The 27620-nt window shown below is 36.6% G+C and overlaps 1 protein-coding gene and 1 non-coding gene across 2 annotated transcripts in view; one reads left to right on the forward strand and one right to left on the reverse strand.

Annotated features, from left to right (window-relative positions):
* TEX11 (testis expressed 11) overlaps positions 1 to 27620 on the forward strand; it is a 376012-nt gene that overhangs the window by 273229 nt on the left and 75163 nt on the right. The window contains exons 19-25 of the mRNA XM_059050388.2: positions 8657 to 8781; positions 13832 to 13917; positions 16602 to 16658; positions 20462 to 20502; positions 21739 to 21825; positions 23206 to 23276; positions 25874 to 25995. Of these exons, the coding sequence (XP_058906371.1) occupies positions 8657 to 8781; positions 13832 to 13917; positions 16602 to 16658; positions 20462 to 20502; positions 21739 to 21825; positions 23206 to 23276; positions 25874 to 25995 (589 nt within the window). The remainder of the gene's footprint in view (positions 1 to 8656; positions 8782 to 13831; positions 13918 to 16601; positions 16659 to 20461; positions 20503 to 21738; positions 21826 to 23205; positions 23277 to 25873; positions 25996 to 27620) is intronic.
* On the reverse strand, positions 25259 to 25387 carry LOC131749081 (small nucleolar RNA SNORA11). The gene has a single exon (XR_009333193.1). It is a non-coding gene; the product is annotated as a small nucleolar RNA SNORA11 (small nucleolar RNA).

Here is a 27620-nt window from a genome sequence, read left to right on the forward strand (position 1 = left end):
ATAAATTACCTTCTAAGTATTGCTTTAGTGACAATCCACAAATTTTGATATATTGTGTTTTCATTTTAATTCGGTTCAAAATACTTTGCAATATGACCTTTGACTCCAGTGTAAACCCATGGATTATTTAGAAGTATGCTATTTATTTTCCAAACATTTGCAGATTTCCAGAGAACGTTTTTATTAATTTAATTTAATTCTGTTTTAGTGTAAGATCATAAGTTTATATGAATTGAATCTTTTAAAATATGTTGATGCTTTTTATATGGCTCAGAATATTTGCTTTCTTGGTAAATGTTCCATGTGCACCAGAGAGGAATGTGTATTTTGCTGGTGTAAGGTCAAGTGTTCTATAAATATCAGTCAGGTCAAGTTGATTAATAGTGTTAAATATCTGTGATGATTTTCTGTCTACTTCTCCTGTCAGTTATTTGAGAGAGGTTATTGAATTATTTGACAATAATTATGGATTTGTTCATTACTCCTCATAATTCTATCAGTTTTTGCTTCTTGTATTTTGAAATTTTGTCATTGGATGCATAAACATTTAGGATTATGTCCTCATAATGAATTGGTTCCTTTATCATCATGAAGTAACCTACTACCACTGGTAATAATCTTTGCTCTGAAATCTATTTTGTCTGATATTAATATAACCCTTCCAGCTTTCTTTTGATTACCTCTACTATAGTATATATTATCCCATCATTTTCTTTTAACCAATTTGGCTTTATAGTTAAAGTGTGTTTCTTGTAGGTAGCATATAGTTTAAAGTTTCTTTCTTTAATTCAGTCTCTGTCTTTTTTTTACATCTTTATTGGAGTATAATTGCTTTACAATGGTGTGTTACTTTTCTGCTTTATAACAAAGTGGATCAGCTATACATATACATATATCTCCGCCCTCTTGCATCTCCCTACCACCCTCCCTTTCCCACCCCTCTGGGGGTCAGAAAGCACCGAGCTTACCTCCCTGTTCTATGTGGCTGCTTCCCACTAGCTATCTATTTTACATTTGGTAGTGTATATATATTCATGCCACTCTCTCAGTTCGTCCCAGCTTACCCTTCCCAATCCCCATGTCCTCAAGTCCATTCTCTACATCTGCATCTTTATTCCTGTCCTGCCGCTAGGTTCCTCAGAAACTTTTTTTTTAGATTCCATATATATGTGTTAGCTTACAGTATTTGTTTTTCTTTCTGACTTATTTCACTCTGTATGACAGACTCTAGGTTGATCCACCTCACTACAAATGACTCAGTTTTGTTTCTTTTTATGGCTGAGTAATATTCCATTGTATATATTTGCCACATCTTCTTTATCCATTCATCTGTTGATGGACACTTAGGTTGCTTCCATGTCCTGGCTACTGTAGATAGAGCTGCAATGAACATTGTGGTACATGACTCTTTTTGAATTATGGTTTTCTCAGGGTATATGCCCAGTAATGGGATTGCTGGGTCATATGGTAGTTCTATTTTTAGTTTTTTAAGGAACCTACTTACTGTTCTCCATAGTGGCTATATCAATTTACATCCCACCAACAGTGCAAGAGGGTTCACTTTTCTCCACACTCTCTCCAACATTTACTGTTTGTAGATTTTTTTGATGCTGACCATTCTGACTGGTGTGAGCTGATACCTCATTGTAGTTTTGATTTGCATTTCTCTAATGATTAGTGATGTTGAGCATCCTTTCATGTGTTTATTGGCAATCTGTATATCTTCTTTGGAGAAATGTCTATATAGGTCTTCTGCCCATTTTTGGATTGGGTTGTTTGTGTTATTTTATACTGAGCTGCATGTGCTGCTTGTATATTTTGGAGATTAATCCTTTGTCACTTGCTTCATTTGCAAACATTTCCTCGCATTCTGAGGGTTCTCTTTTCATCTTGTTTGTGTTTTCCTTTGCTGTGCAAAAGATTTTAAGTTTTATTAGGCCCCATTTCTTTATTTTTTTATTTCCATTTCTCTAGGAGGTGGGTCAAAAAGGATCTTGCTGTGATTTGTGTCGTAGAGTGTTCTGCCTATGTTTTCCTCTAGGAGTTTGAGAGTGTCTGGCCTTACATTTAGGTCTTTAATCCATTTTGATTTTATTTTTGTGTATGGTGTTAGGGAGTGTTTTAATTTCATTCTTTTACATGTACTGTTCACTCTTTTCTCCTTTGTATGTTCTTGCCTCCTTTATCAAAGATAAGGTGACCATATGTACGTGGGTTTATCTCTGGGCTTTCTATCCTGTTCCATTCATCTGTGTTTCTGTTTTTGTGCCAGTACCATACTGTCTTGATTACTGTCGCTTGGTAGTATAGTCTGAAGTCTGGAGCCTGATTCCTCCAGCTCCGTTTTTCTTTCTCAAGATTGCTTTGGCTATTCGGGGTCTTTTGTGTTTCCCTACAAGTTGTGAAATTTTTTCTTCTAGTTCTATGAAAAATGCCATTGGTAGTTGGATAGGAATTGCAATCAATCTGTACATTGCTTTGGGTAGTATAATCGTTTTCACAATGTAGATTCTTCGAATCCAAGAACGTGGTATATCTCTCCATCTGTGTGTATCATCTTTAATTTCTTTCATCACTGTCTTATAGTTTTCTGCCTACACGTCTTTTGTCTCCTTAGGTGTAGGTTTATTCCTAGGTATTTTATTCTTTTTGTGGCAGTGGTAAATAGGAGTGTTTCCTTAATTTCTCTTTCAGATTTTTCATCCTTAGTGTGTAGGAATGCAAGCAATTTCTGTCCATTAATTTTGTGTCCTGCTACTTTATCGAATTCATTCATTAGCTCTAGTAGTTTTCTGATATCATCTTTAGGATTCTCTATGTATAGTATCATGTCATCTGCAAACAGTGACAGCTTTATTTCTTCTTTTCCGATTTGGATTCCTTTTATTTCTTTTTCTTCTCTGATTTCTATGGCTAAAACTTCCAAAACTATGTTGCATAATGATGGTGAGAGTGGACAACATTATCTTGTTCCTGATCATAGAGGAAATGGTTTCATTTTTTCACCATTGAGAATGATGTTGCCTGTGGGTTTGTCATATATGGCCTTTATTAAGTTGTGGTAAGTTCCCTCTGAGCCTGCTTTCTGGAGGGTTTTATCATAAATGGGTGTTGAATTTTGTCAAAAGCTTTTTCTGCATCGATTGAGATGATCATATGGTTTTTCTCTTTGAATTTGTTAATATGGTTTATCACATTTATTGATTTGTGTATATTGAAGAATCCTTGCATTCCTGGGATAAACTCCACTTGATTGTGGTGTTTGATCCTTTTAATGTGCTGTTGGATTCTGTTTGCTAGTATTTTGTTGAGGATTTTTGCATCTATGTTCATCAGTGATATTGGCCTGTAGTTTTCTTTCTTTGTGACATCTTTGCCTGGTTTTGTTATCAGGGTGATGTTGGCCTTGTAGAATGAGTTTGGGAGTGTTCCTCCCTCTGCTATATTTTGGAAGAGTTGAGTAGGATAGGTATTACTCTTCTCTAAATATGTGAAGCCATCTCGTCCTGGGATTTTTATGTTAGAAGATTTTAAATCACAGTCTCAATTTCAGTGCTTGTGTTGGTCTGTTTATATTTTCTGTTTCTTCCTGGTTCAGTCTCAGAAGGTTGTGCATTTCTAAGAATTTGTCCATTTATTCCAAGTTGTCCATTTTATTGGCATATAGTTGCTTGTAGTAATCTCTCATGATCCTTTGTATTTCTGCAGGGTTAGTTGTACTTCTCCGTTTTCATTTTTAAATCTATTGACTTGAGTCTTCTCCCTTCTTTTCTTGATGAGTCTGCATAATGGTTTATCAATTTTGTTTATCTTCTCAAAGAACCAGCTTTTAGCTTTATTGATCTTTGCTATCATTTCCTTCATTTCTTCTTCATTTATTTCTGATCTGATCTTTATGATTTATTTCCTTCTGCTAACTTTGGGGTTTTTTTGTTCTTTCTGTAACTGCTTTAGGTGTAAAGTTAGGTTGTTTATATGAGATGTTTCTGGTTTCTTGAGGTAGGACTATATTGCTGTAAACTTCCCTCTTTGAACTGCTTTTGCTGCTTCATATAGGTTTTGGGTCGTCGTGTTTTCATTGTCATTTGTCTCTAGGTATTTTTTGATTTCCTCTTTGATTTCTTCAGTGACCTCTTGGTTATTTAATAGTGTATTTTTTAGTTTCCATATGTTTGTATTTTTTACAGATTTTTTCCTGTAGTTGATATCTAGTCTCATAGCTTTGTGGTCAGAAAAGATACTCGATAGAATTTCAGTTTTCTTAAATTTAGCAAAACTTGATTTATGACCCATGTTATGATTTATCCTGGAGAATGTTGCATGAGCACTTGAGAAGAAAATGTATTCTCTTGTTTTTGGATGGAATAATCCTGTAAATATCAGTTAAGTCCATCTTGTTTAATATATTATTTAAAGCTTGGTTTCCTTATTTATTTTCATTTTGGATGATCTGTCCATTGGTGAAAGTGGTGTGTTAAAGTCTCCTGCTATGACTGTGTTACTGTTGATTTCCCCTTTTATGGCTGTTAGCATTTGCTGTTAGGAGCATAAATATTTTCAATTTTTATATTTTCTTCTTGGATTGATCCCTTGATCATTATGTAGTGTGCTTCTTTGTCTCTTGTAATAGTCTTTATTTTAAAGTCTATTTTGTCTGATATGAGAATTGCTACTCTAGCTTTCTTTTGATTTCCAATTGCATGGAGTATCATTTTCCATCCCCTCACTTTCAGTCTGTATGTGTCCCTAGGTCTGAAGTGGGTCTCTTGTAGACAGCATATATATGGGTCTTATTTTTGTATCCATTCAGCCAGTCTGTGTCTTTTGGTTGGAGCATTTAATCCATTTACATTTAAGGTAGTTATCAATATGTATGTTCCTATTACCATTTTCTTAATTGTTTGGGGTTTTTTATTGAAGGTCTTTTCTTTCTCTTGTGTTTCCTTCCTAGAGAAGTTGCCTTAGCATTTATTGTAAAGCTGGTTTGGTGGTGCTGAATTCTCTTAGCTTTTGCTTGTCTGTAAAGGTTTTAATTTCTTTGTCGAATCTGAATGAGATCCTTCCTGGGTATTCTTGGTCATAGGTTTTTCCCTTTCATCACTTTAAATATGTCCTGCCACTCCCTTCTGGTTTGCAGAGTTTCTGCTGAAAGATCAGCTGTTAACCTAATGGGGATTCCCTTGTATGTTATTTGTCATGTTTCCCTTGCTGCTTTTAATAATTTTTCTTTTTATTTAAGTTTTGATAGTTTGATTAATATTTGTCTTCACATGTTTCTCCTTGGATTTATCATGTATGGGACTCTCAGTGGTACCTGGACTTGATTGACTATTTCCTTTCCCATATTACAGAAGTTTTCTATTATGATCTCTGCAAATATTTTCTCAGTCCCTTTCTTTTTCTCTTCTTCTGGGACCCCTATCATTTGAATGTTGGTGCATTTAATGTTGTCTCAAAGGTCTCTGAGACTGTCCTGAATTCTTTGCATTCTCTTTTCTTTATTCTGCTCTGTGGTAGTTATTTCCACTATTTTATCTCCCAGGTCACTTATCCATTCTTCTCCCTCAGTTATTCTGCTATTGATTCCTTCTAGAGAAGTTTAATTTCATTTATTGTGTTGTTCATCATTGTTTGTTTGCTCTTTAGTTCCTTTTCATCCTTGTTAAAAGTTTTTTGTATTTTCTCCATTCTATTTCCAAGATTTTGGATCATCTTTACTATCATTATTCTGAATTCTTTTTCAGGTAGACTGCCTATTTTGTCTTCATTTGTTAGGTCTGGTGAGTTTTTGCCTTTCTCCTTCATCTATTGTGTGTTTCTGTCTTCTGATTTTGCTTAATTTACTGTGTTTGGGGTCTCCTTTTCGCAGGCTGCAGGTTCGCAGTTCCCGTTGTTTTTGGTGCCCGCTCCCAGTGGGTAAGTTTGGTTCAGTGGGTTGTTTAGGCTTCCTGGTGGAGCAGACTGGTGCCTGTGTTCTGGTGGGTGAGACTGGATCTTGTCTTTCTGATGGGCAGAACTGTGCCCGGTACTGTGTTTTGGGGTGTCTGTGACCTTATTATGATTTTAGGCAGCCTCTCTGCTACTGGGTGTGGTTGTGTTCCTGTCTTGCTAGTTGTTTGGCATCGGGTGTCCAGCACTGTAGCTTGCTGGTCATTGAGTGGAGCTGGTCTTAGCGTTGAGATGGAGATCTCTGGGAGGTCTTTCGCTGTTTGATATTACATGGAACAGGGATGTCTCCGGTGGTCCAATGTCCTGATCTTGGCTCTCCCACCTCAGAGGCACAGGCCTGACACTCGGCTGGAGCACCAACACCCTGTCAGCCACATGGCTTTGAAGAAATGGAGAAAAAAACAAAGAAAGATAGAAAAATACAGTAAAATAAAATAATTAAAATAAAAAATTATTAAAAATTAAAAAGTAATAAAGAAGAGAGCAACCAAACCAAAAAACCAGTCCACCAATGATAACAAGTGCTAAAAACTATACTAAAAAAAAAACACAACGGACAGACAGAACCCTAGGACAAATGGTAAAAGCAAATCTATACAGACAAAATCACAGAAGCATACACATATACACTCACAAAAAGTGAAAATGGAAAAAAATATATGTATCTGTATATATATAAGAAAGGAAGAGAGCAACCAAATCAATACACAAATCTACCAGTGATAATAAACTCCTAAATACAGAACTATGATAAACATAAAACCGGAAACAAATTAGATGCAGAAAGCAAACATCAAGTCTACATTTGCTCCCAAAATCCACCGCCTCAATTTTGGGATGATTCGTTGTCTATTCAGGTATTCCAAAACTGCAGGGTACATCAGGTTGAATGTGGAGATTTAATCCGCTGCTCCTGAGGCTGCTGGCAGAACTTTCCCTTTCTCTTCTTTGTTCGCACAGCTCCTGGGGTTCAGCTTTGGATTTAGCTCCGCCTCTGCATGTAGGTCTCCTGAGGGCGTCTGTTTTTCGCTCAGACAGGATGGGGTTAAAGTAGCAGCTGATTAGGGGGCTCTGGCTCACTCAGGGCAGGGGGAGGGAGGTATACAGAATGCGTGGCAAGCCTGTGGCAGCAGAGGCCAGCGTGAAGTTGCAACAGCCTGAGGCATGCCTTGTGTTCTCCTGGGGAAGTTGTACCTGGATCACCGGACCCTGGCAGTGGTGGGCTGCACAGGCTTTCTTGAGGGGCTGTGTGGATAGTGACCTGTGCTTTCACACAGGCATCTTGGACCTGCAGCAGCAGCCTTAATGTTTCATGCCCACCTCTCGTGTCTGCGTTGATAAACATGGCTCTCACCTGTCTCTGGAGCTCGTTCAGGCAGTGGTCTGAATCTCCTCTCCTTGCACACCCTGAAACAATGGTCTCTTTCTTCTTAGGCAGTTCCAGACTTTTTCCTGGACTTCATCCCGTCTAGCTGTGGTGCACTAGTCCCCTTCAGGCTGTATTCAGCCAGCCAACCCCAGTCCTTTCCCTGGGAGCTGACCTCCGAAGCCGGAGCTTCAGCTCCCAGCCCCTGCCCACCCCAACAGGTGGGCAGACAAGCCTCTCAGGCTGGTGAGTACTGGTTGGCACCAATCCTCTGTGCAGGAATCTCTCCACTTTGCCCTCTGTACCCCTATTGCTGCACTCTCCTTCATGGTTCCAAAGCTTCCCCCCTGACCCCTCCAGTCCCTGCCAGTGGAGGGTCTTCCTAGTGTGTGGAAACTTTTCCTCCTTCACAGCTCCCTCCCAGAGGTGCAGGTCCTGTCCCTATTCTTTTGTCTCTGTTTTTTCTTTTTCGTTTTGCCCTACCCAGGTACGTGGTTATTTTCTTGCCTTTGGGGAAGTCTGAAGTCTTCTTCCAGCGTTCAGTAGGTGTTCTGTAGGAGTTGTTCCACATGTAGATGTATTTCTGATGTATTTGTGGGGAGAAAGGTGATCTCCACGTCTTACTCCTCCACTGTCTTAAAGGTCTCTCTATCTCTGTCTTTTAATTGAATCATCTAGACCATTTATATTTTAATGTGATTACTGATATGGCTAAGTTTAAATTTAGCATCTTGTTATTTGTCCTATCTGGTCTTTGTTGGCATTTTTCTTTTTTCTGCCCTTCTTTTAGATTAATTAATATTTTATAATTATGTTTATCTCATTCTTTGGCTTATTAGGTATAACTTTTTGTTTTGTTATTTTAGTTGTTACTTAAGGCCTATAGTACATACATATCTAACTTACCACGGTCTACCTTTAAGACATATAAGGAAATATAATACCACCTTTTTTTTTTACTTTATTCTGTATTAGAATCCACTTTATGGATGTACCAAATTGTATTTAGCCCATACATTATTGATGAAATTTAGATTCATTCCCTATTTTACTCTTATAGAAAATTGCTGTGTGAACATATTTGTATGTTTTTATTCACTTTTGTGGATATATCCATGGAATAAATTCATAGAGGTGAATTGCCCAGTCAGGCATTTTTCTGACATTCAAGTCCTCCTTCACAGTTTAGCAATTTAGATGACTTTATGAAAATTAATTAATATTTTAAAGATATTAATGCTCTTAAAATAAATTCCAAAGTCATTCTGGTATAATTAACCATAGATAGCTATTATCTGTGATAAGAGTATCTCATTTTTTAATTGTTTCCTTGTTTTTCAGCTTTGCAGGCAATTACTCCTTCAGAGAATTTATTAAGAGCTGGAGAACAAGAAGAGAATTATGTACTTAAAAATAGAGGTTTACTTGTCATGTTCCTCAGTTTAGCTTCCCAGTTTGCTCTACAGGTAATTCTTATGTACCCATCTATGAGATTTTTACCTCTTTTCCATTTTCAGAGACAATTAGAATGGAATCATCATCAGTTAGGCACAGTAGAGGACTTTCTTTACCCTCTATTTTGCCTCATTATTTTCACACCAAGCTTTGTTGCAGAATTGCTTTATTTCTCTTCATTGCTTTATGATGTAAAGTAAATAAAACAAAGTGAGGTAATAGTTTTGAGCTTAAAATAACAGAAAAATAAGCATAGCAAAACATTAACTTTTATTAGAAACTTGAGATTTAAGTACTATACCATGCAAAAAAAATAGTCATCTATTTGGAAACTTATCTTTCTCATCAGTTTGCAAAAACAAAAACACAGTTTAAATCTTAATGGACCTTTTTAGTTTGTAACCAGAAAGCGACTTTAGTTTAGAAGTAATAAATACTTGCACCTCCTTTGTTTACTTGCAAAATTCTGGTCTTAGTAATATACAGAAATTAGGAAAAGCATTGTAGCAATTGTAGCAACTGTGGAGCTCTTGGACTAGGTGATAGACCGGGTTTGAGTTCTGGCTCTGTCACGTAAGTGCTTCCCTTCTTTTAATCTTAATTTCATCATTTGTAAAATAAAGATAATACCTAACTCCAGTGTTATTGTGAAGATTAACTGAGAGGATGGCTGAAAATGTGATTTGTAATTAAAGAAACTTGATCTACACATATAGTGTTTCTGTTCTTATTAACGATATACAATCTGGCTACAGCTGTCTCTTCTACTTTATCTCGTATAACTCCCCTATATCATCATTATAGTGATATAAGCCACCATTACATTAGGCACAGGATCTAGAATGGTGGAGGCACAAGCCCTCTATAACTCCAATCAAATACAGTGTCTCTCAAACAGGCCAGTCACATTCCTTTTTCTGTGTCTGGTTTATACCATCCCATCTTTTAAGAAATGTTCTTATTTAAATGCCACCTTTGCAAAGTCCAACTTAAGATTTCCTTCCACTGTAGAGACTTACCAAATCAATTCCAGTCCTCACTGCTCTCTTTCTACTCTAAGTTTCAGTAATTTTTAACATGTATGCTACTTATTTGGTCTGTATCATATGTACTGCCTTATATTGCTAATGAATGGATTGTGTGTCTAACTTGACTTATAAGATCCTTGAGGACCATATTTCTAGTACCTAGCCCAATATCTTGACCAAAGTAGTAGCTGAATACAGTTTTGAATGATGTGTGTTTTGATGTTAATGAATAGGACAATAGAACTCCTGGAAGAGGAAAAATATTTGGCAGATGTAGATACATGATGTGCTTATGCAGGAAATGAGAGAAACATCTATAATGGGGAACCCAAAGGCAAATATCTTTTTAAAGGAAGGTTTATAAAGTTACATTTGATGGAAAGCAGAAGAAAGCCAATGGAAGAATTATGGAACTATATTTCTGAAAAGGAAAATAATTTTAATAGAGGAGAAAGAATCGTGAAAAAGAAAAGCCTCAAGTAGTTTGAATTAGAAGATGGAAGGAAGGATGGATGAGCCAAACCCAGGAAACTGAATATATCTCTACAAAAGAACAAGAGTGGAATCCAGTTTTTACTTACTACAGTTGCTTTGCAAAAGGCAATTCAAGTGCTGGTGAAACTGTCATTCATTCAGCAAATATTTATTGAGCACCTACTGAGTGCCAGGTACTGTTCTAGTCTCTTGGGATAAATTAGTAAACAAAACAGTGATACGCCTTCTTGGAGCTAACATTCAAGCAGGAGGAGAGAAGATAATAATAAGCATAATAAATAAGAAGTTATATAATATGTTAGAAGTTGATAGTAATACAGAAAAAATAGAGCAGGATAACAAGGATCAGGGATGGGAGTGGTCTGGGATTGGTGTGAGTTATTTTTTTAGTAGGGTGGTGAGGATAGGTCTCATCGAGGAGATGACACTTGTACAAAGACTTGAAATTGTTGAGGTAGTTAGCTCTGTAGGTATATGGGGGGAGTGAAGAGGAAGAGTATTACAGGCAGAGGTAACAGCCAATACAAAGGCCCTAAGGTATGTATCAAGGAAGCCAGTATGGCTAGAGTGAATAAAGGGTGGGATTAGTGAGAAATGAAGTCAGAGAGGTGATAGTCTGGATTATGTAGATCCTTATAGGCCAGTGAAAGGACTTTGACTTTTACTCTGAATGACATGGGGAACCATTGGAAAGTTTTTAACAGAGCAGTGACATGATTTGACTTTCATTTTGACAGAAATACTCTTGGCTGTTATATTGAGAATAGACCATAAAAGAACCAAGCAAGGAGACCTGCTAGGAAGTTTTCGAAGTAATCCAGGGAAAAGATTAAGGTGACTTAGATAAGGGAGATAACAGTGGAGGTTGTAAATGATAACAGAATTTGCTGACACATTGGATGAAGGGTATAAGAGAAAGAGACTGGGTCATCAAATGGAGTTGCCATCAGTTGAACTAGGAAAGGCTGCAAATAGAGTACAGTTGCGAGGGAAAGCAGGAGGTCAGTTTGGACATGATGCACTTGAGATGTCTATTAGACTATCCAAGTAGAGATCTGAATAGTCAGTTGTACATATGCCTCTGGAGTTGTGAAAGAGGTCTGGGCTGAAGAGAAAAGTTTATTAAGAGTCATTAACATATAGATGGTATATAAAGCTATGAGACTTGGATGCCATCACCAAGGGAATGAGTATATATGCAGTAGAGAAGAAGACCAGAGACTGAGCCTGAAACCCTCAAATATTAATGGTTTGGAGAAAAGAAGAGGAACCAGTAAAGGATAATGAAAGGGAGTAATCCATGAGGTAGGAGAAAACAAGGGTGATGTGATGTCTTGGAAGCCATATGTGTTTCAAGGAGGAAAGAGTGATCAACTATGTTGAATGTTGCTGATAGGTCAAATACAGTGAGGACTGAGAACTGACCATTGAAATTTATAATATGGAGGTCATCGGTGAGTTTGACAAGAGCAGTTTTGGTAGAGGTAGGACAAACACCTGATTAGAGTAGACTCAAGAGAGAATTGAAGGAAAGGAATTGGATACAATAAGTATAGACAATTCTTTAGAAGAGTTTACTACAAAGGGAAGAAAAGAAGTTGGTCAAGAAAAACAATTTTTTTTTAAAGTTGGGCAGTAGTTGGTGAGAGAATTAGGATCAAGAGGTTTGTTTGTTTGCTTGAAATGGGATGAGTGAGAATGTTTGTTTGCTAATAGGAATGACCCAGTAAGAGAACAAAAATTGACAATGTGAGAGAGAAAAATGAAAATTGTTAGAGTAATGTCATTAAATATGCAAGAGGTGATGGATGCAAGTGTATAAGTTTAGGGTTTGGCTCTAGGAAGAAACATGGATAGTTCATTTATGATAGCAGTTGAGAAGGCAGAGTATGTGGTGTGGTTCCTGGTGTGTGAATAGATGTGGTAGTGGGAATCTGTGGAAGTTCTCTTTCTGACTGCTTCAGTTTTCTCAGTGAAGTAGGAAACAAGGTCATCACCTGAGAGTGAGAATAGGAGAGGAGGTGTTGGGTGTTGAGAAAAGAGGATAAGATATCAACTAATCATCCATAAAATCAAGAAAGTGAATGGCAATGTTAGTGTGGTATGCTTGCCTTGTAGCAGTAAGGTCCATTTGATGAAGTTTTAAAAATAAAACAAATAGTTGTACAGGTTTTTACCCAGCTACTTTCAGCTGAATGGATGCAGGCGCAAAAGTCACTAGAAAGTTGAATTTAACCAGGCTCATGGTTTTGCCAGATGAATACAATGAAGCAAAAGAGGGGCAGGAAAATCAAGGAACGAGGGAGTGATTATAATTAATCCCCATGGAATTTAAACTGGATACCGAGGAGGACTTCAAGGGGATGAGGGATGGTGAAATAGTAGTAGTATCAATGTATTGGAGATCTTAATGCAATTGAAGGATTGCTGGAGTGATAGAGGGAGTGAATTAGAAAGGTAGAAGGTGGTAGAATACATGAAATAGAGCAGGGTACAAGACTAGAGTGAGGGAGTGAGACACCTAGAATTGGTCCATGCACAACCCTTAGAATGAGTGCGTCCTTAAATTGTGTATCCTAGGAGCCTCACTTGCATCTGGCTTTTAGTGATGACAGTGTCCAGTGAATGACTGTGCTAATGAATGGCTAAGACAATTGGCAGAGTGGAATTCAAGGAAATAAGAGACTAGGATATTAGAAGGATCTGTCTGTATAATGAAAATGCCAAAAATTGACAGGAGTATTTTTTGGAAAAAAATAACTGAATAGTAGATAAATCATTAAGAAATGAGAAGAAATGGTCTGAGAGCAGTTCACCGAACAGTGAGGGATAATGGATGATATAGTCTGGTGACAGGAAATTCAAAGCTGGGGGTTTTAGGGAGCAAGAGGGAGAATAATTTTAAAACAGCAATGAAGAGCAAAAATGATGCCTACTCCATCTCCAGATCTAGCGAGATGAAAGAAAAACAGCCACTACTTGAGAGGGCTTCATTGGAAGCAGTATCCGTGGAGAAACCTAGATTTCCATTAGAGAAAGAATGTAGAGGGAACTTTCTGGGAAGAGGTTGCTCATATAGGAGATTTTTCTGATAATGGACTGAATTTCAGAAAGCATAGTGGAAGGGTTGGAGGAGTTGGGGAGAAATGGGAAAAGAGGACAAAAGGGATTTACAGAGCCTTATGTGGATTAGGGTGCTGGAAATGAGGGTGACCTCAGAGTCCAGGGTTCTTTTGGCTACTGCTGACAAACAGGAATAAAGAGCACAGTAAGATTAGTCCTAGTGATTTCAAGGCAGCGTTGGCAAGGCTATGAGTGTTTGTGGATAGGGAGGAGTGGCTTTCTGGGGCCAATATGAACCTGTCCTGTTTTTGTCAATGAGTTGTATCTTCATTCTACTATCTTGCAGTAGCTCTTTTGAGAATACAAAACAAACAAGTTCAGATTTTGTCTTCCCCTTAATGGACAGGAATATAGATAACATTTCGTAAGTATCACTTTGAGATGTAACTTAACATATTATATTTGTCCTTTTTAGAATGAACAACACATTGTGGCAGGAAAAGCTTTGGAATATTTAGCTCAATATTCAGAAGACGGACAAGAAGTCCTTACAGCTTTAAAGTAAGTAATCCACATCCTGTGGATGTGAAAGGCTCTCCTCTGTACATGTTACTCTTGGTCTATAAACCTTGCCAAAATAGTACTGATGGGATCAAGCTGAGTCAATGCCTACAATACTAAGTAGTTTTTTTTCCAGCTTTATTGAGATGTAACTGACAAATGGTGGCATTGTGTAAGTTAAGTAAGGTATGTTACCTGGTGATTTAATACACATTCATATTATGAAATGGTTAGCACAATAAGATTAGTTAATACATCCATCAGCTCACAAAATTACACAGTGTGTGGTGAGAACATTTAAGATTGACTCTCTTAGCAACTTTCAAATGTATAATACAGTATGGTTAACTACAGTCACCATTCTGTACATTAGATCTTTGGAATGTATTCATCTTATAACTGGAAGTTTATACCCTTTGACCAACATTTCCCCATCTTCTCTGCCCACAGGCCCTGGCAGATGTCATTCTACTCTATTTCTATGTGTTTGGATTTTCTTTCTTTCTTTTTTTTTCTTTTGTTTTTTTTTCTAGAGATTCCATATATAAGTGAGACAATACAGTTTTTGTCTTTCTCTGTCTGACTTATTTCACTTAGTACAATGCCTTCAAGGTCCATCTGTGTTGTCACAAAAGGGAGGATTTTCTTCTTTTATTTGGTTGAATAATATTCCTGTTTGTGTGTGTGTACATATACCACATTTTCTTTATTCCGCCACTGATGGACACTTAGGTTGTTTCCATGTCTTGGCTATTGTGAATAATGCTACAGTGAACATGGGGGTGCATATATCTCTTCAAGATAGTGATTTCCTTTCCTTTGGATATATACCCAGAAGTGGGATTGCTGGATTGTATAGTAGTTTTATTTTTACTTTTTGAGGAACCTCCATGCTGTTTTCCACAGTGGCTGTACCAGTTTGCAGTCCCATCAACAATGCACTAGGGCTCCCTTTTCTCTATAGCACTTGTTATGTCTCGTCTTTTTGATAATAGCCATTCTAACAGGTGTGAGGTGATATTTCATTGTGATTTTGATTTGCATTTCCCTGATGAGTAGTAATGTTCAGCATCTTTTCATGTACCTGTTGGCCATTTGGATGTCTTCTTTGGTAAAATATCTATTCAGGGGCTCTGCCCATTTTTTAATAAGATTATTTGTTTTTTGCTGTGGAGTTGTAGGAGTTCCTTATATATTTTGGATATTAACCCTTTATCAGATATATTGTTTGCAAACATTTTCTCCCATTCCATAGGTTGCCTTTTCATTTTTTTGATAGTTTCCTTTGCTGCGCAGAAGCTTTTTACTTTGATGTAGCCCTACTTATTCATTTTTGCTTTTGTTGCTTGTGCTTTGGGTGTCATATCCAAAAAATCATTGTCAAAGAGCTTTTTCCCTGTATTTTCTTCTAGGACTTTCATGGTTTCAAGTCTTATATTTAAGTCTTTAATCCATTTTGAGTTAGTTTTTCTGAGTAGTGAAAGATAGGGGTCCAATTTCATTCTTTTGTATGTGGATATCCAGTTTTCCCAGTACCACTTATTGAAAAGGTTATCTTTCCTCCATTAAATATTCTTGTCTCTCTTGTCAAATATTAGTTGACAGTATATATATGGGTTTATTTCTGGGCTCTCTATTCTATTCTGTCAGTCGGTGTGACTATTTTTATGCCAATACCATGCTGTTTTGATGACTATAGCTTTGTAGTATAGTTTGAAAACAAATTTGATGGCTCTAGCTTTGTTCTTCTTTTTCAAGCTTGCTTTTGTTGTTCAGGATCTTTTATAGTTCCATTTGAGTTTTAGGATTTTTTTTCTATTCATGTGAAAAATGATACTGGAAATTTGGTAGGGATGCTTAAGGTAAAAAAAGATAGCAGTTGAAACTGATCTTTCCCTTTCTCTGTTTCTATGAAGGAAAATGGTTTATCAAAAGGGAACTTTTACATACAATAGTGAGACAGAAGAGGGTGAGGTTAGGACATTGTAACTCCTAATGATGTAATTGAGAATATGCCAGTGGGAAAAATAAACCAGAAGGGTTCTATAGTGATTCTCCCATTGGTCAAATGTACTTGAGGCCACACTTCTGAAGGGAAATGGAGTCACAGATATAAAAGTATCAGAAGGAGTCTTGAGATACATACATTTAGTCAGATAAATATCTAAAATTATTCTGGATGATTGATGGTGTTTTTTTCTTTTTAAAGATTTTTAGGATTTGAAACTTTACAAACTACCTTATTTTGTCAGTTTGTCATCATGCCGCCAGATCCCTTCAAAAAATATTCATTCTAGTTTATGTGGAACCCAAAGGCCAGTTCCAGGTTCCTTTATAGAAAGAAAAATATAAAAGACTTGTACACTATATCTGATGCTCTGGCAGGTGATTTGGGGCAATTATATAAACTGTGGAACTATTTAAGAATTTGTCATGGTAAATGAAAATGAAAGCAACACTTTCATTTTAAAATTATTTTATTAAATTACTCTTCCAAAATTACAAAGTTGGTATGTTTTCATTGCAACCATTAAGACATACAAAGACCTATAAATAAAATAATCTCCTTTTTTACATCTCTTTTCTCACTTCTGCCTCCTGGGCTATCAAGATTAATAACTTGGTATATATTCTTTCATGTATTTTTTCCTAAGCATCACTTTTTATATTACTTTATCATACAGGTGTTTTCTTCGTTTTGTTCTTCCAAAAGTTTCTCAAATGCCAGAATCTGAAAACAAGTAAGTTATAATTCAACAGAAATGATGTATTCACCATTAGAAAAAATATAACAACTTTCACTAGAAACCTTGTATTGAGAGATGTATAGTATACTGGCTAAGGTCAATATAGGCTCTAGGGCCAGTTTTCCTGGGTTCATATTTTGGCTCTGCCACTTATTAGATATGTAACCTGGGCTTCTGTTTCCAGATCTGTAAAATGGGTATAATAATAGTACCTACCTTATGAGGTTGCTGTGATGACCTGATGAATAAATACATGTAAAACAATTAGAATAGTGCCAGGCATTTACCACGCCCTCAGTAATGTTTGCTATGATTTCATTATGATATTGTGTCTGTTTCCCCCTTTCTTAACAGGAGACTTAAATATAGACTAGCTCTTAGCTCTTACTTTCCCACAGAAATGCAAATAACCTGGTTGGCTTGTTGATCAGAATCAGAATCTGATTCTGTATCAGCTCAGCTGGGAGTATTCAAATATCTTTCTGCTCACAGTTTCTATGGCATAAGATACAAAGAACTTAACAATTCATGGAAGATTTGGGTCACCCATATTTCATTCACAAAATTCACTTCCTCCTAATCATTTAAAAGAAAACTCTATTCAAGGTCTTGACTAGAGATAACTTTCAGAGAAATACCACCTATCTCTATTTTCTCTACTTGGACAAAAACCTCTGTAATAGTGTATCACTACTTCATTTTTGCTTTGTATATTTGTACCTGGAGGCAATATATATTTTCAGCTAAATTCTTTGGGAACTGTCTATGACTGAGATAATATTAGATTGATGACATAACTTTTTTCATAATACAAATTTTACCCAGACATATATGGTAAGTTTTGCCCCTTCTTTACAGGCTCTGTGAATCCATTTGAAGGGCACTCAAAGTAACTAAAAAAAAAAAACAAAAAAAACACCGTATTGAGAAAATTGAAAATTTGAGTAATGACCAAATATTGGATATTAAGAAATTATTAACTTTTAGGTATATAATGGTAGTATAGCTATGTTTTTAAAGGATCCTTACATCTTATAGACACATCCTAAAATATTTATGGATGAAATGATGTGATGTCTGGAATTTGCTTCTACAAACAATAAATGCTGGAGAGGGTGTGGAGAAAAGGGAACTCTCTTGCACTGTTGGTGAGAATGTAAATTGATACAGCCACTATGGAGAACAGTATGGGTGTTCCTTAAAAATCTAAAAACAGAACTAACCTATGACCCAGCAATCCCACTACTGGGCATATACCCTGAAAAAACCATAATTCAAAAAGAGTCATGCACCAAAATGTTCATTGCAGCTCTATTAACAATAGCCAGGACATGAAAGCAACCTAATTGTCCATCAACAGATAATGGATAAAGAAGATGTGGCACATATATACAATGGAATATTACTCAGCCATAAAAAGAAATGAAATTGAGTTATTTGTAGTGAGGTGGATGGAACTAGAGTCTGTCATACAGAGTGAAGTAAGTCAGAAAGAAAAAAACAAATACTGTATGCTAACACATGTATATGGAATTTTAAAAAAAGTTCTGAAGAACCTAGGGGCAAGACGGGAATAAAGACACAGACCTACTAGAGAATGGACTTGAGGATACGGGGAGGGAGAAGGGTAAGCTGGGACAAAGAGAGAGAGTGGCATGGACATATATACACTACCAAACGTAAAATAGATAACTAGTGGGAAGCAGCCGCATAGCACAGGGAGATCAGCTCGGTGCTTTGTGACCACCTACAAGGGTGAGATAGGGAGGGTGGGAGGGAGGGAGACACAAGAGGGAAGAGATATGGGGACATATGTATATGTATAACTGATTCACTTTGTTATAAAGCAGAAACTAACACACCATTATAAAGTAATTATACTCCAATAAAGATGTTAAAAAATAATAATAATATGGGAGAAGAAGGGGTAGGTGGAGGTATCATTAAAATAAGATTGATGATGAGTTAATAATTATTGAAGCTGGGCCATGGATACATGGGAATTCAGTTATCTATTAAATATAAGCATGTTTGAAATTTTCAACAATAAAAAGTTAAAAAATGAAATAAACTCAGGGACTAAATCTTGATAGCTAATAGATTGTAAGAGCTCCTCAAAGGCTAGGACTATTTGTATTTATCTTTGTATCTCTGGAACCTAGGACAGTATCTAGCACATAATAGCCACTCAATTTATTTAAATGGCTGAATATCAGTTCTTTACAAGAAGATCTTATATTGGATTTAAAGGTGTTTCATATTCCATGTAATTGTGATGCACAGTTAAATCCCACTCATTAAAACTAATTTAAAGATGGGGAAAAGGAAAGGAATCTTGTTCAAATTAATGACAAACTTTAATTACAGAATATTTTGTAAATATACCTTTATTGTTCTCAAGTAAATATAGTAATAAAGAACATTTAGATTTAGATAGTCTAATCTATTTAGATAGTCTAACTAGATTAGACTAACTTATAAAAGAAAAAAAAAGCCTAATTCAATGGGAAGAGTCAGAGAATTGAGTTCTAGTTTCAGCTGTTTCACTAACTTCTGGTTTACCTTAGACAATAACAACTTATTTAACTTCTTTAGGCTTTATTTTCTTCACCTATTAAATAAAAGAAGGTGAACTGGAAAATTTCTAAAGTTCTGTCCTCTTCTAAAAATCGTATGGTTTTCAATTACAGTATCTACCTAAGTATTAACAATTAGTGTGCTACAATTTTTGAAAGCAGTTTGTCTCTTAAATAGACTGTACATCCTTTCCATGTCCTCATTCTTATTTGTACTAGCTATTTGCATTAATGGACCCTCCCTAGATTATTTTATATAGTCACTGAATTAAATAGTGAAGTCAACTTTAGCTCAGCTGAAATTCAGATTAATAAAATTTATTGTTAGAAGTTACTTTATATAAAGCAGATGTCTAATGTTTATCCCTAAGAAAGCTGCTGCTTTTCCTGAAGCACAGTCTGTGTTGTATAATACTAGACATTCTCCTGATAAGGCCAGTCTTATAGTGTGTTCTACCCTACTTACTATAAACTTCCTTAGTTGAGTTTGCCGATACTTCCATATTCAATCCTTGGTTTAAGCATAATGGGATGTTTTTCTCGGTTAAAATTTATGTTCCCCCTAAAGAAGCTTAACAAAGGGTCAAGAGACCTAGGTAGCAGTAGTCTTGACATTGTCATTGCATGACCTTAGACAGGTCATCCCACATTTCCAGATCTATTTCCTCATCTGTAAAATGAAGGGTATGTATAAGTGGTTTTTAAACTGTATTCCTTAGAAACCTGGAAATTCTGTGGCACTGCCTCAGAGACTTCCAGAAAGCTGAGGCTCTAGGCCTCCACCTACCACTGGTTCAACTAGAAAAGGTACACTTTTGTCTCTTCTTGTATATTAGACTTCAATAAAATTTTATTTGAAACACAGGTTCCAGTTTTCTCCCTCTTCAAAAAACACCAAAGCTTGAAAATCAGAGATCACTACCTGCTCTCAAATTCTATGACCCTGTAGTATAAAACCTTATCAGTCATTGAAATCCTTTGCTTGAGAGTAGGTGTAGAAAGGGAAGAGAGAAAAAAATATGAGGACATTGGAGATGAGGAAAAGTATCCTATAATGAGGGAAAACAGTGTTGAAATGAGAGGTTGGAGCCTTGAACAACAAACTTCACAATTTTACATTTTCCTTGAGGTGCTCTCAGGCAAATATAGAGTCTCTTTTTGATACTTTTCTGTAGTAAAGGTTTGGAACAGTATGATAATACTCTTTTCTTTATTTTTTAGAAAGAAAGAAATGGATAGACTTTTGACTTGCTTGAATACAGGTAAATATCTCCTTGATTATTTTCACTCCTTCATTTTGCCTCTATCCTCTATTAAATTCTCCAAGTACATTGAGCACACTGACTCGGGCTTCGTGTTTGAGTTAAGCTTCATGCTTTTACTAACATTTGTCACAGCAGTATACCTGTTTATTTATTCACAAGCCGAGAAAAGTTTGTCATCATTAGCATTCATCTCCAAATGTGATTTCACCTGTTTTTATTACAGTTTTTAAAAGATATTTCCCTTCCTTCCTTCCTTCCTTCCTTCCTCCCTCCCTCCCTTCCATGTCTATTGCCACTTGGTCCTAACCTAGAAATTGAACAGGTGAAAAAGGGTCAAGACAAATAAAAATATTCTAAGCCCTACTAATTTTCATGTTCTCTCAATCAAATTCGGATTGTTTACTCTGTTATTTTGAAGCTGTCCATCTGTCTATCCAAGTCTGTGTCATCTCCTCTATCTACTAATTCCTCCCTGTCCACTTCATTCAGCTAACCTCCTAGCTACGTTGCATTCCTTTTTCCAACTCCATGCTTTCTTTCTTGGTGTCCCTTTTGCCTAATAGGTCTTCCAATTTCTACTGCCCATGTACCTATTTCCTTATGTCTGAAACACACCAAAAACTCCATATCTTAGAAATTCTGTTGCATTTATTGCAGTAGTTCAATTTTATACCTCAAATACCTGTCAACAGGGTGTAAATGTAGCAAAGTGGTTTAGAAACCACAGCTTTTCAAAAGAGAAAAAGTTTTCTGTTGGCATTCTTATCTCTCAGAAGGGCACATGAGTATGTAATAAATGCTTTCTGATGATGTCGGCACATTCTGGTTCCATACTGTGCTTGCCGTAGGAGCTCAGTAAATATTATGCCAACCTATCAATACTATTCCAATCCTCAATCTCCTTTTCAGTGTTTTAAATGATTATTTCTCTTCTTTGTTTCCTTACACGTAAATCATATCTTTCTACCTCAGGTGGTGAATGATTGCTCTAATTAAAATTATAAATCTCTCTAAAAATGTGTTTGTTCCCCAGAGTTTGAGTTAACAGTTCCTTGGAGCTTGGTAATGCTTTTTGTCATTTAAATTACTTTTGGTATGCACCCATGCACACGCATAAAAAAAAGAACTTTCTAAATTCAAGCTCATGTTTGACTGTTTTTAAAGCAGGATTAACAACTTTGCTATAGTATAAAGCAAAAGACCTCAATATCACATTTTCCTGTTTGACTTCAGCACTCCCGAAACTTGTTCAGTATTTTTATGGAGAAGCCTCGACTTCAGGCTCAAGGACTCATGAAGCTCACTGGTTTCAAAAAATAGGTAAAAGGAAATTCTGTGGCTATGGGAAACATTGTGGGATGGTAGAATCATACAGATGTGGATTCAAATTCTGGATCTTCTATTTGTAGCTATGGGTACAAGGATAACTTGCTTAATCTCAGTTTCACTATTTATAAAAATGGGGACAATTATACATACTTCATAGGGCTATTATGGGTTTTAAATGAAAGTGTATGTACCTGGGGCATACTGTGTACTCACTAAGTATTAGTTTTTTTCCTTTTCCATAGAAATGGATCTAAGAATAAAATGATGAATTAGAACTACAGGTCCCCAAGGTTATGCTCCTAAACTTGGTCTAGAATGCCCAATTTGTCTCTAAATGTGATTCATGAAAAATAAACTACGTGCAACAATATGAATGAATCTCACAAAAATATTGTTGAGCAAAAGAAGCCAGATGTTGAGCATATACTGCATGGTTCCATTTATATATAGTAAAAAACAAAAAGAAAAACAAAAAAACAGGCAAAACTAATTGGCACTGTTAGAACTTAGGATAGTGATTACCCTTGAAGGGAGTCGTACTTGAAGAGGATAAGTGAGAATGCTTCTGGGTTTCTGGTAATGATCAAGATCTTCCTTGATCTGGATTGGTTACATGGATATATACACTTGGTGAAAATTCATCAAGCTGTACAATTATGAGTTGTGTAATTTACTTTATGTAGGTTCTGTTTCAATAAAAATGTTTACAAAATTGTGGAGGTAGTTACTACAGTGATAAGTAAGCAAAAGCAATTAAGCATCAATGTCACAAAGTAAACTGGTTCTACATGGACCTTTTTCTGCTTTATGGGGTTTACTGGGGCTCTAATCTAGGAGAAAAGGGAATAAATACAGCAATCTGGCTTCTGGGAAACATGCAAATAATGGAAAATAACAAACATTTAAGCTATAGAAAGGTTTAATGACTTTGACCTTTTGGAAGTTTGAAAAGTTATTTTCTAGTACTTGTTTTACTGAATTTTAATTTTGATTTTCCAAGGTAAAGATCATACTGAATGTTGCCTAATGGGGGCTCCACCAACTGAAGTTGGTGAACTCCTCAGAGTGATCCTCATTTTTTTAGATGGATTTGTGCCAACTAAGAATTTGTCATATGTCCCCAATTTTTAAAAATCCAGCACTATCTCCATTGGCCATTGTCCTAGAATTAAAGATTGGAAGTGATAGAAGTCTCTAAATTTACCTGGAAAAAAATTCTCTAAAAACCTAAAGTTAGCTTTTTTTAACCCCTGAGAAATTAATATTAAATTAATATTAATATTAATATTAAAGATGTAGGTAGTGGAGATTATAATGGTACAGATTAAACAGTAAATTTTCATAATTATGTTATTTCATGTTAACTTTCAGCTTGGAACTTGGCTATGCAGTGTAACGAAGACCCAGTGACAATGCGAGAGTTTTTCATGATTTCTTATAAGGTAAGTCTCTTCCAACAAGTATCTCACATGGATCACAACAAGGATATGACCACTATGGGTATAGTCAATGACTAAGTATAGAGTGAGATTGGCTTTTAATCTAGGAACTTTTAATATATGTTTAAGCAGGAATGACCTAAGGAGAATTTGATCCCTATAGGGATAGGGTATAATATGAGAACATGAGGCAGGTCTCCCCATACCGAAATATCACAAACAACCATCATGGAGCCTAAAGTTCTACCATAAGAGACTTATTTCTTTATCTTTGAAAGAATTTCAGTCTCTCAGAACCTATATCAAAATGTAACTATCTTTAGGAGGGAATACTCTAAGAAGTTGTCAATTACCAAAACATTAGGAAGGGTTATGTGTATAAGTCTATAGGAATATTGAATAGGTATCTGGGGACAACAGGAGGTTAAAAGGATGCTAAGAAGCTTGAACCTACTTTATAATTTTTCCGAGAGCAGGTTTTGTGTGTAAGGATTTGTGAGCTTGTTTTGCAGTTTTAAGCCTTTTAAAATAGTTGTTATCCTCCAAGGTAGAGGTTAAATGCCAGAAAGAGGATCAAGTAGTGATTAGAGGATGAAAGGAGAGGTGGCAAAGAATATCCCTCATACACATTCAGGAGTATGCAGTCTGATATGTTGAGATAGATTAAATGTTTTAGAACTGGAAAGAACTATAGAGATAATCTGGCACAACTCCCTCATTTTATATATGAGTCACCTGAGATGTACAGAGATTGGGTGTCTTGAAATGCTGTTAGTTAAATGATGGTGATGATTATGATCACTAAATATTTGGGGAGATTAAGAAATAATGTTTGAAAGTTTAGGTATAATTGCCATTTTAATTAGGTAAAATAAATTAGCTTTAGTTGTTTTTTTTTTTCCTGGTATGCGGGCCTCTCACTGCTGTGGCCTCTCCCATTGCGGAGGGCAGGCTCCGGATGAGCAGGCTCAGTGGCCATGGCTCACGGGCCCAGCCGCTCCGGGGCATGTGGGATCTTCCCAGACCGGGGCACGAACCCATGTCCCCTGCATCGGCAGGCGGATTCTCAACCACTGCACCACCAGGGAAGCCCTAGCTTTAGTTTTGACATTCATGACAGCACTAGTCGGATTCCATGTTAGAATCAAGTAGCCTAGAATTTTACTGTACTACAAAGCTGGGAGGTTTGGAGTTTTTTTGAGGTTAATTTGTGCTTTTATTTGCTAGTATAACTTAACTACAGTGGCCTGCAAACTCTTTTGATCTAAAAAATACCTTTTACATCACAGTCCAACAAACACACACACATATATAATATGCATACATATATAATGAAACAAAAGTTTTGCCAAAAATGTCTAACCTGAGTGTTAATTCTTTCTTTTTTGAGACTTTTTTTAAAAGCAGTTTTAGGTTTACAACAAAATTGACAGGAAGGTACAGAAATTCCCCCATATACCCCGTCCTGACACATAAGTAGCCATTATCAACAGAGTCGTACCTTTTCTTTTTTAAACCAAGGACAAACTGCGTTGACACATCATAAAACCAAAGTCCACAGTTCACCTTAGCGTTCACTTTATTGAAGTGAGTAGTGTTGGACGTTCTATGGGTTTGCACAAAAGTATAATGACATATATCCATCATTATAATGTCATACAAAGTATTTCACTGCTCAATAAAAACTTCTGTACTTTGTGTATTCAGCTCCCCTCTCCCCCCAAAACTCCTGGCAACCATTGATCTTTTTATTGTCTCCATAGTTTTGCCTTTTCCAGAATGGCATATAGTTGGAATCTATTTTTTCCCCTTGAATAAAGAGATTCAAAGTCTTTATGTCTGTAAGACCACTTATGGCCCACTCATGTGTGGACCTCACTGGCTCTAGGTGGCAAACTTCCCCACTAAATACTGTAGCTTTTCTTCCAATATTGAGACCTGTCCCTCTGGTCCTACCCAGAAGCCATGTGGAGCTACAAGGGGACATGTGTTGGGTATTTGTTCATAGGAAGGCCACAAGTTTGTACCCCTTGTCACAATGACCTCAGATTTCTTTTGGGTGTGTTGTAAACAGAGGAGCCATTTCTTCAGGCCCCCTGCTCTGAGCACACCCCATGGGAGTTTTTTCTAAAGCTGGAGGACAAGGTTTAATGATGAGGTTATGCCTAATGCCTGTCAAGATTTGACATTGTCTCTTTCAACCATGAATAATATAGGTACTAATTTCAGCTCTATTCAATGCAAAGGGGAAATCTATTTGCCAGGGGGAAAATCACTTAGAAATTACAACATAAACCAAGAAGTAAATCACTAGATAGAAATACAGGGCCAAATGACAGTACTTGTCACTGGGAAAGATAGGAAAATTGTGAAGAAATGAAGCTTTTTAATCTCTAGAAAGGTGCTAAAAAACAAGGGAAAGTAATAGAAAATTAAAACTGTAAATCAGTGTTATAGTCTATATCATTTTTAAGGTGAGATGTGCTTTTCCAGCTGAATTTTGTCATTCAGACAGGATTTTGCTGATTTTCATTCTGATTGTTTGTGTTCACCTGGCAGAATTCTCACTATTCATTGATGTTCTGGTTATTTCTTATCAGCTGTCCCAGTTTTGTCCTTCTGATCAAGCAATTCTGATTGCACAGAAAACATGTTTACTTGTGGCATCTGCAGTTGATATAGAGCAAGGGAGAAAAGCTTCAACAACTTCCGAACAGGTAATGTGCAACCTTCAAGGAAAACACAAGCATTCAGTGTGCTGTTTTGGTATGTTTGCTTTCCCTGATGCAATTGTTTTTTATTCTCTTTAAAGAATCCTTCCCTCCATTCTAGCAACATCTTGATTTCAAAGATTTGTAATGGCTACTTCCTTCCTAAGGAAAGGTCACATTTGGCTTGGCCTTTTCTTTTAAAATGCCCCTTGCCATGGACCATTTTTTCTGAATCTGTTTTGAAATATTCTTTATCTTCATCATCTCCCTGTGATCACATGTGGTCCATAGGAGTGTCTTCTCTATTTCCTTTCACACATTCTCTAAGGAAGCACTCATTTACTTCCACAGCTTTGATAGCCATCTGAAATTATTTAGTTGGCTTGTTTTTCATCACTCAATTGCATTTGCTTTCTTTAGCCCACATTCTTAAATATTTTATCATTAACTCAATTTTAACAAGAAGAAGACAGAATTCCTACTTTTGCCTGAATTCCACTCTCAGCTTAAACCTTACCCCTTTTAGGAGATACCAACATCAACATCTTGCTCTCCCATCTACCAGAGTATTCTTTGGTTTGTCTTTAGTTCTTTACCTTCCTTCTTTCAAGCTAAGAAAGTTGTCACCAAGTTGGACCACTAGCATTTTTGTATGTTTTTAATTAAGTTCTAGGTCTCTCTGCTTTTTTCTCTTCCCTAGACAAAGAAAACGTCCCAATTTCCCATACCTACCAGCTTCTTTTCTTTCCAGTTGGTATAAAATCCTTCTTGGTGCTTATTCTCTTCCTTCTGTTAATCTGTTCTTTTATATGATTCTTCACATCTGGAATAAACTCTTAGCAGATCTCTGCCAACATATTTTCTTTCCTTTCTCTTCCCTTGTTGAGTTCAACTCGAAAAACATATGAGTACCAAGCACTCTGCTAGGTACTGGGGATAAAGAAGATAAAGTAGTTGTCCTGAGTAGTAAAGGGGCCTCTTTGTAGAAACCTTTCCATTGTAAAAGAAGATGAAAAAAAGAATCTATGATCCTCAGAGCAGAACCAAAACAAACATTTTGCTTCTTAACAAGTAAGGGTGTTGTCGAACTCAGGTTCGTGTGCCCCACACACAGTGAGGCTAAACAAACTGAAATGTCAGAGTTTGGAGCAGAGGAAGGCTTATTGCAAGGGCCACGCAAGGAGGATGGGTGGCTCATGCTCAAAAGACCTGAACTCCCCAATGGATTTCAGGGAAGAAGTTTTTGTATGCGAAATTTGAGTGGGGGAGGTGATGCAGGGTGTGTAACCCTCCTCTGATTGGTTGGTGGTGAGGTAACAGTGTGGTGTTCCAGGAATCGCAATCATCAGTCTTCTGGTTCCAACCAGTCTGGGGTCCACATGCTTGTGCTCAGCCTAAAGTTATCATCCTCCACCTGGGTGGGGGCCTTAGTTCCTGTAGAAGAACTCAGAGATATATATCAAACTGTTATCCACATCCCCCAAGGAGGAACCAGGACCACCATCCTGCACTATTGTTTTCTTTCTGCATTCCATCACTCTTCTAATTAGTAACTGTTTGAATCTGCCCTTTGGAACTCAGGGAAGGTCTAGGAGGCTGAAAGCCTTTATTCTACAAACAAGAAATGGTGGAACAG

The sequence above is a fragment of the Kogia breviceps genome, chromosome X (genome assembly GCF_026419965.1).
Source record: "Kogia breviceps isolate mKogBre1 chromosome X, mKogBre1 haplotype 1, whole genome shotgun sequence".
NCBI lineage: Eukaryota > Metazoa > Chordata > Mammalia > Artiodactyla > Physeteridae > Kogia > Kogia breviceps.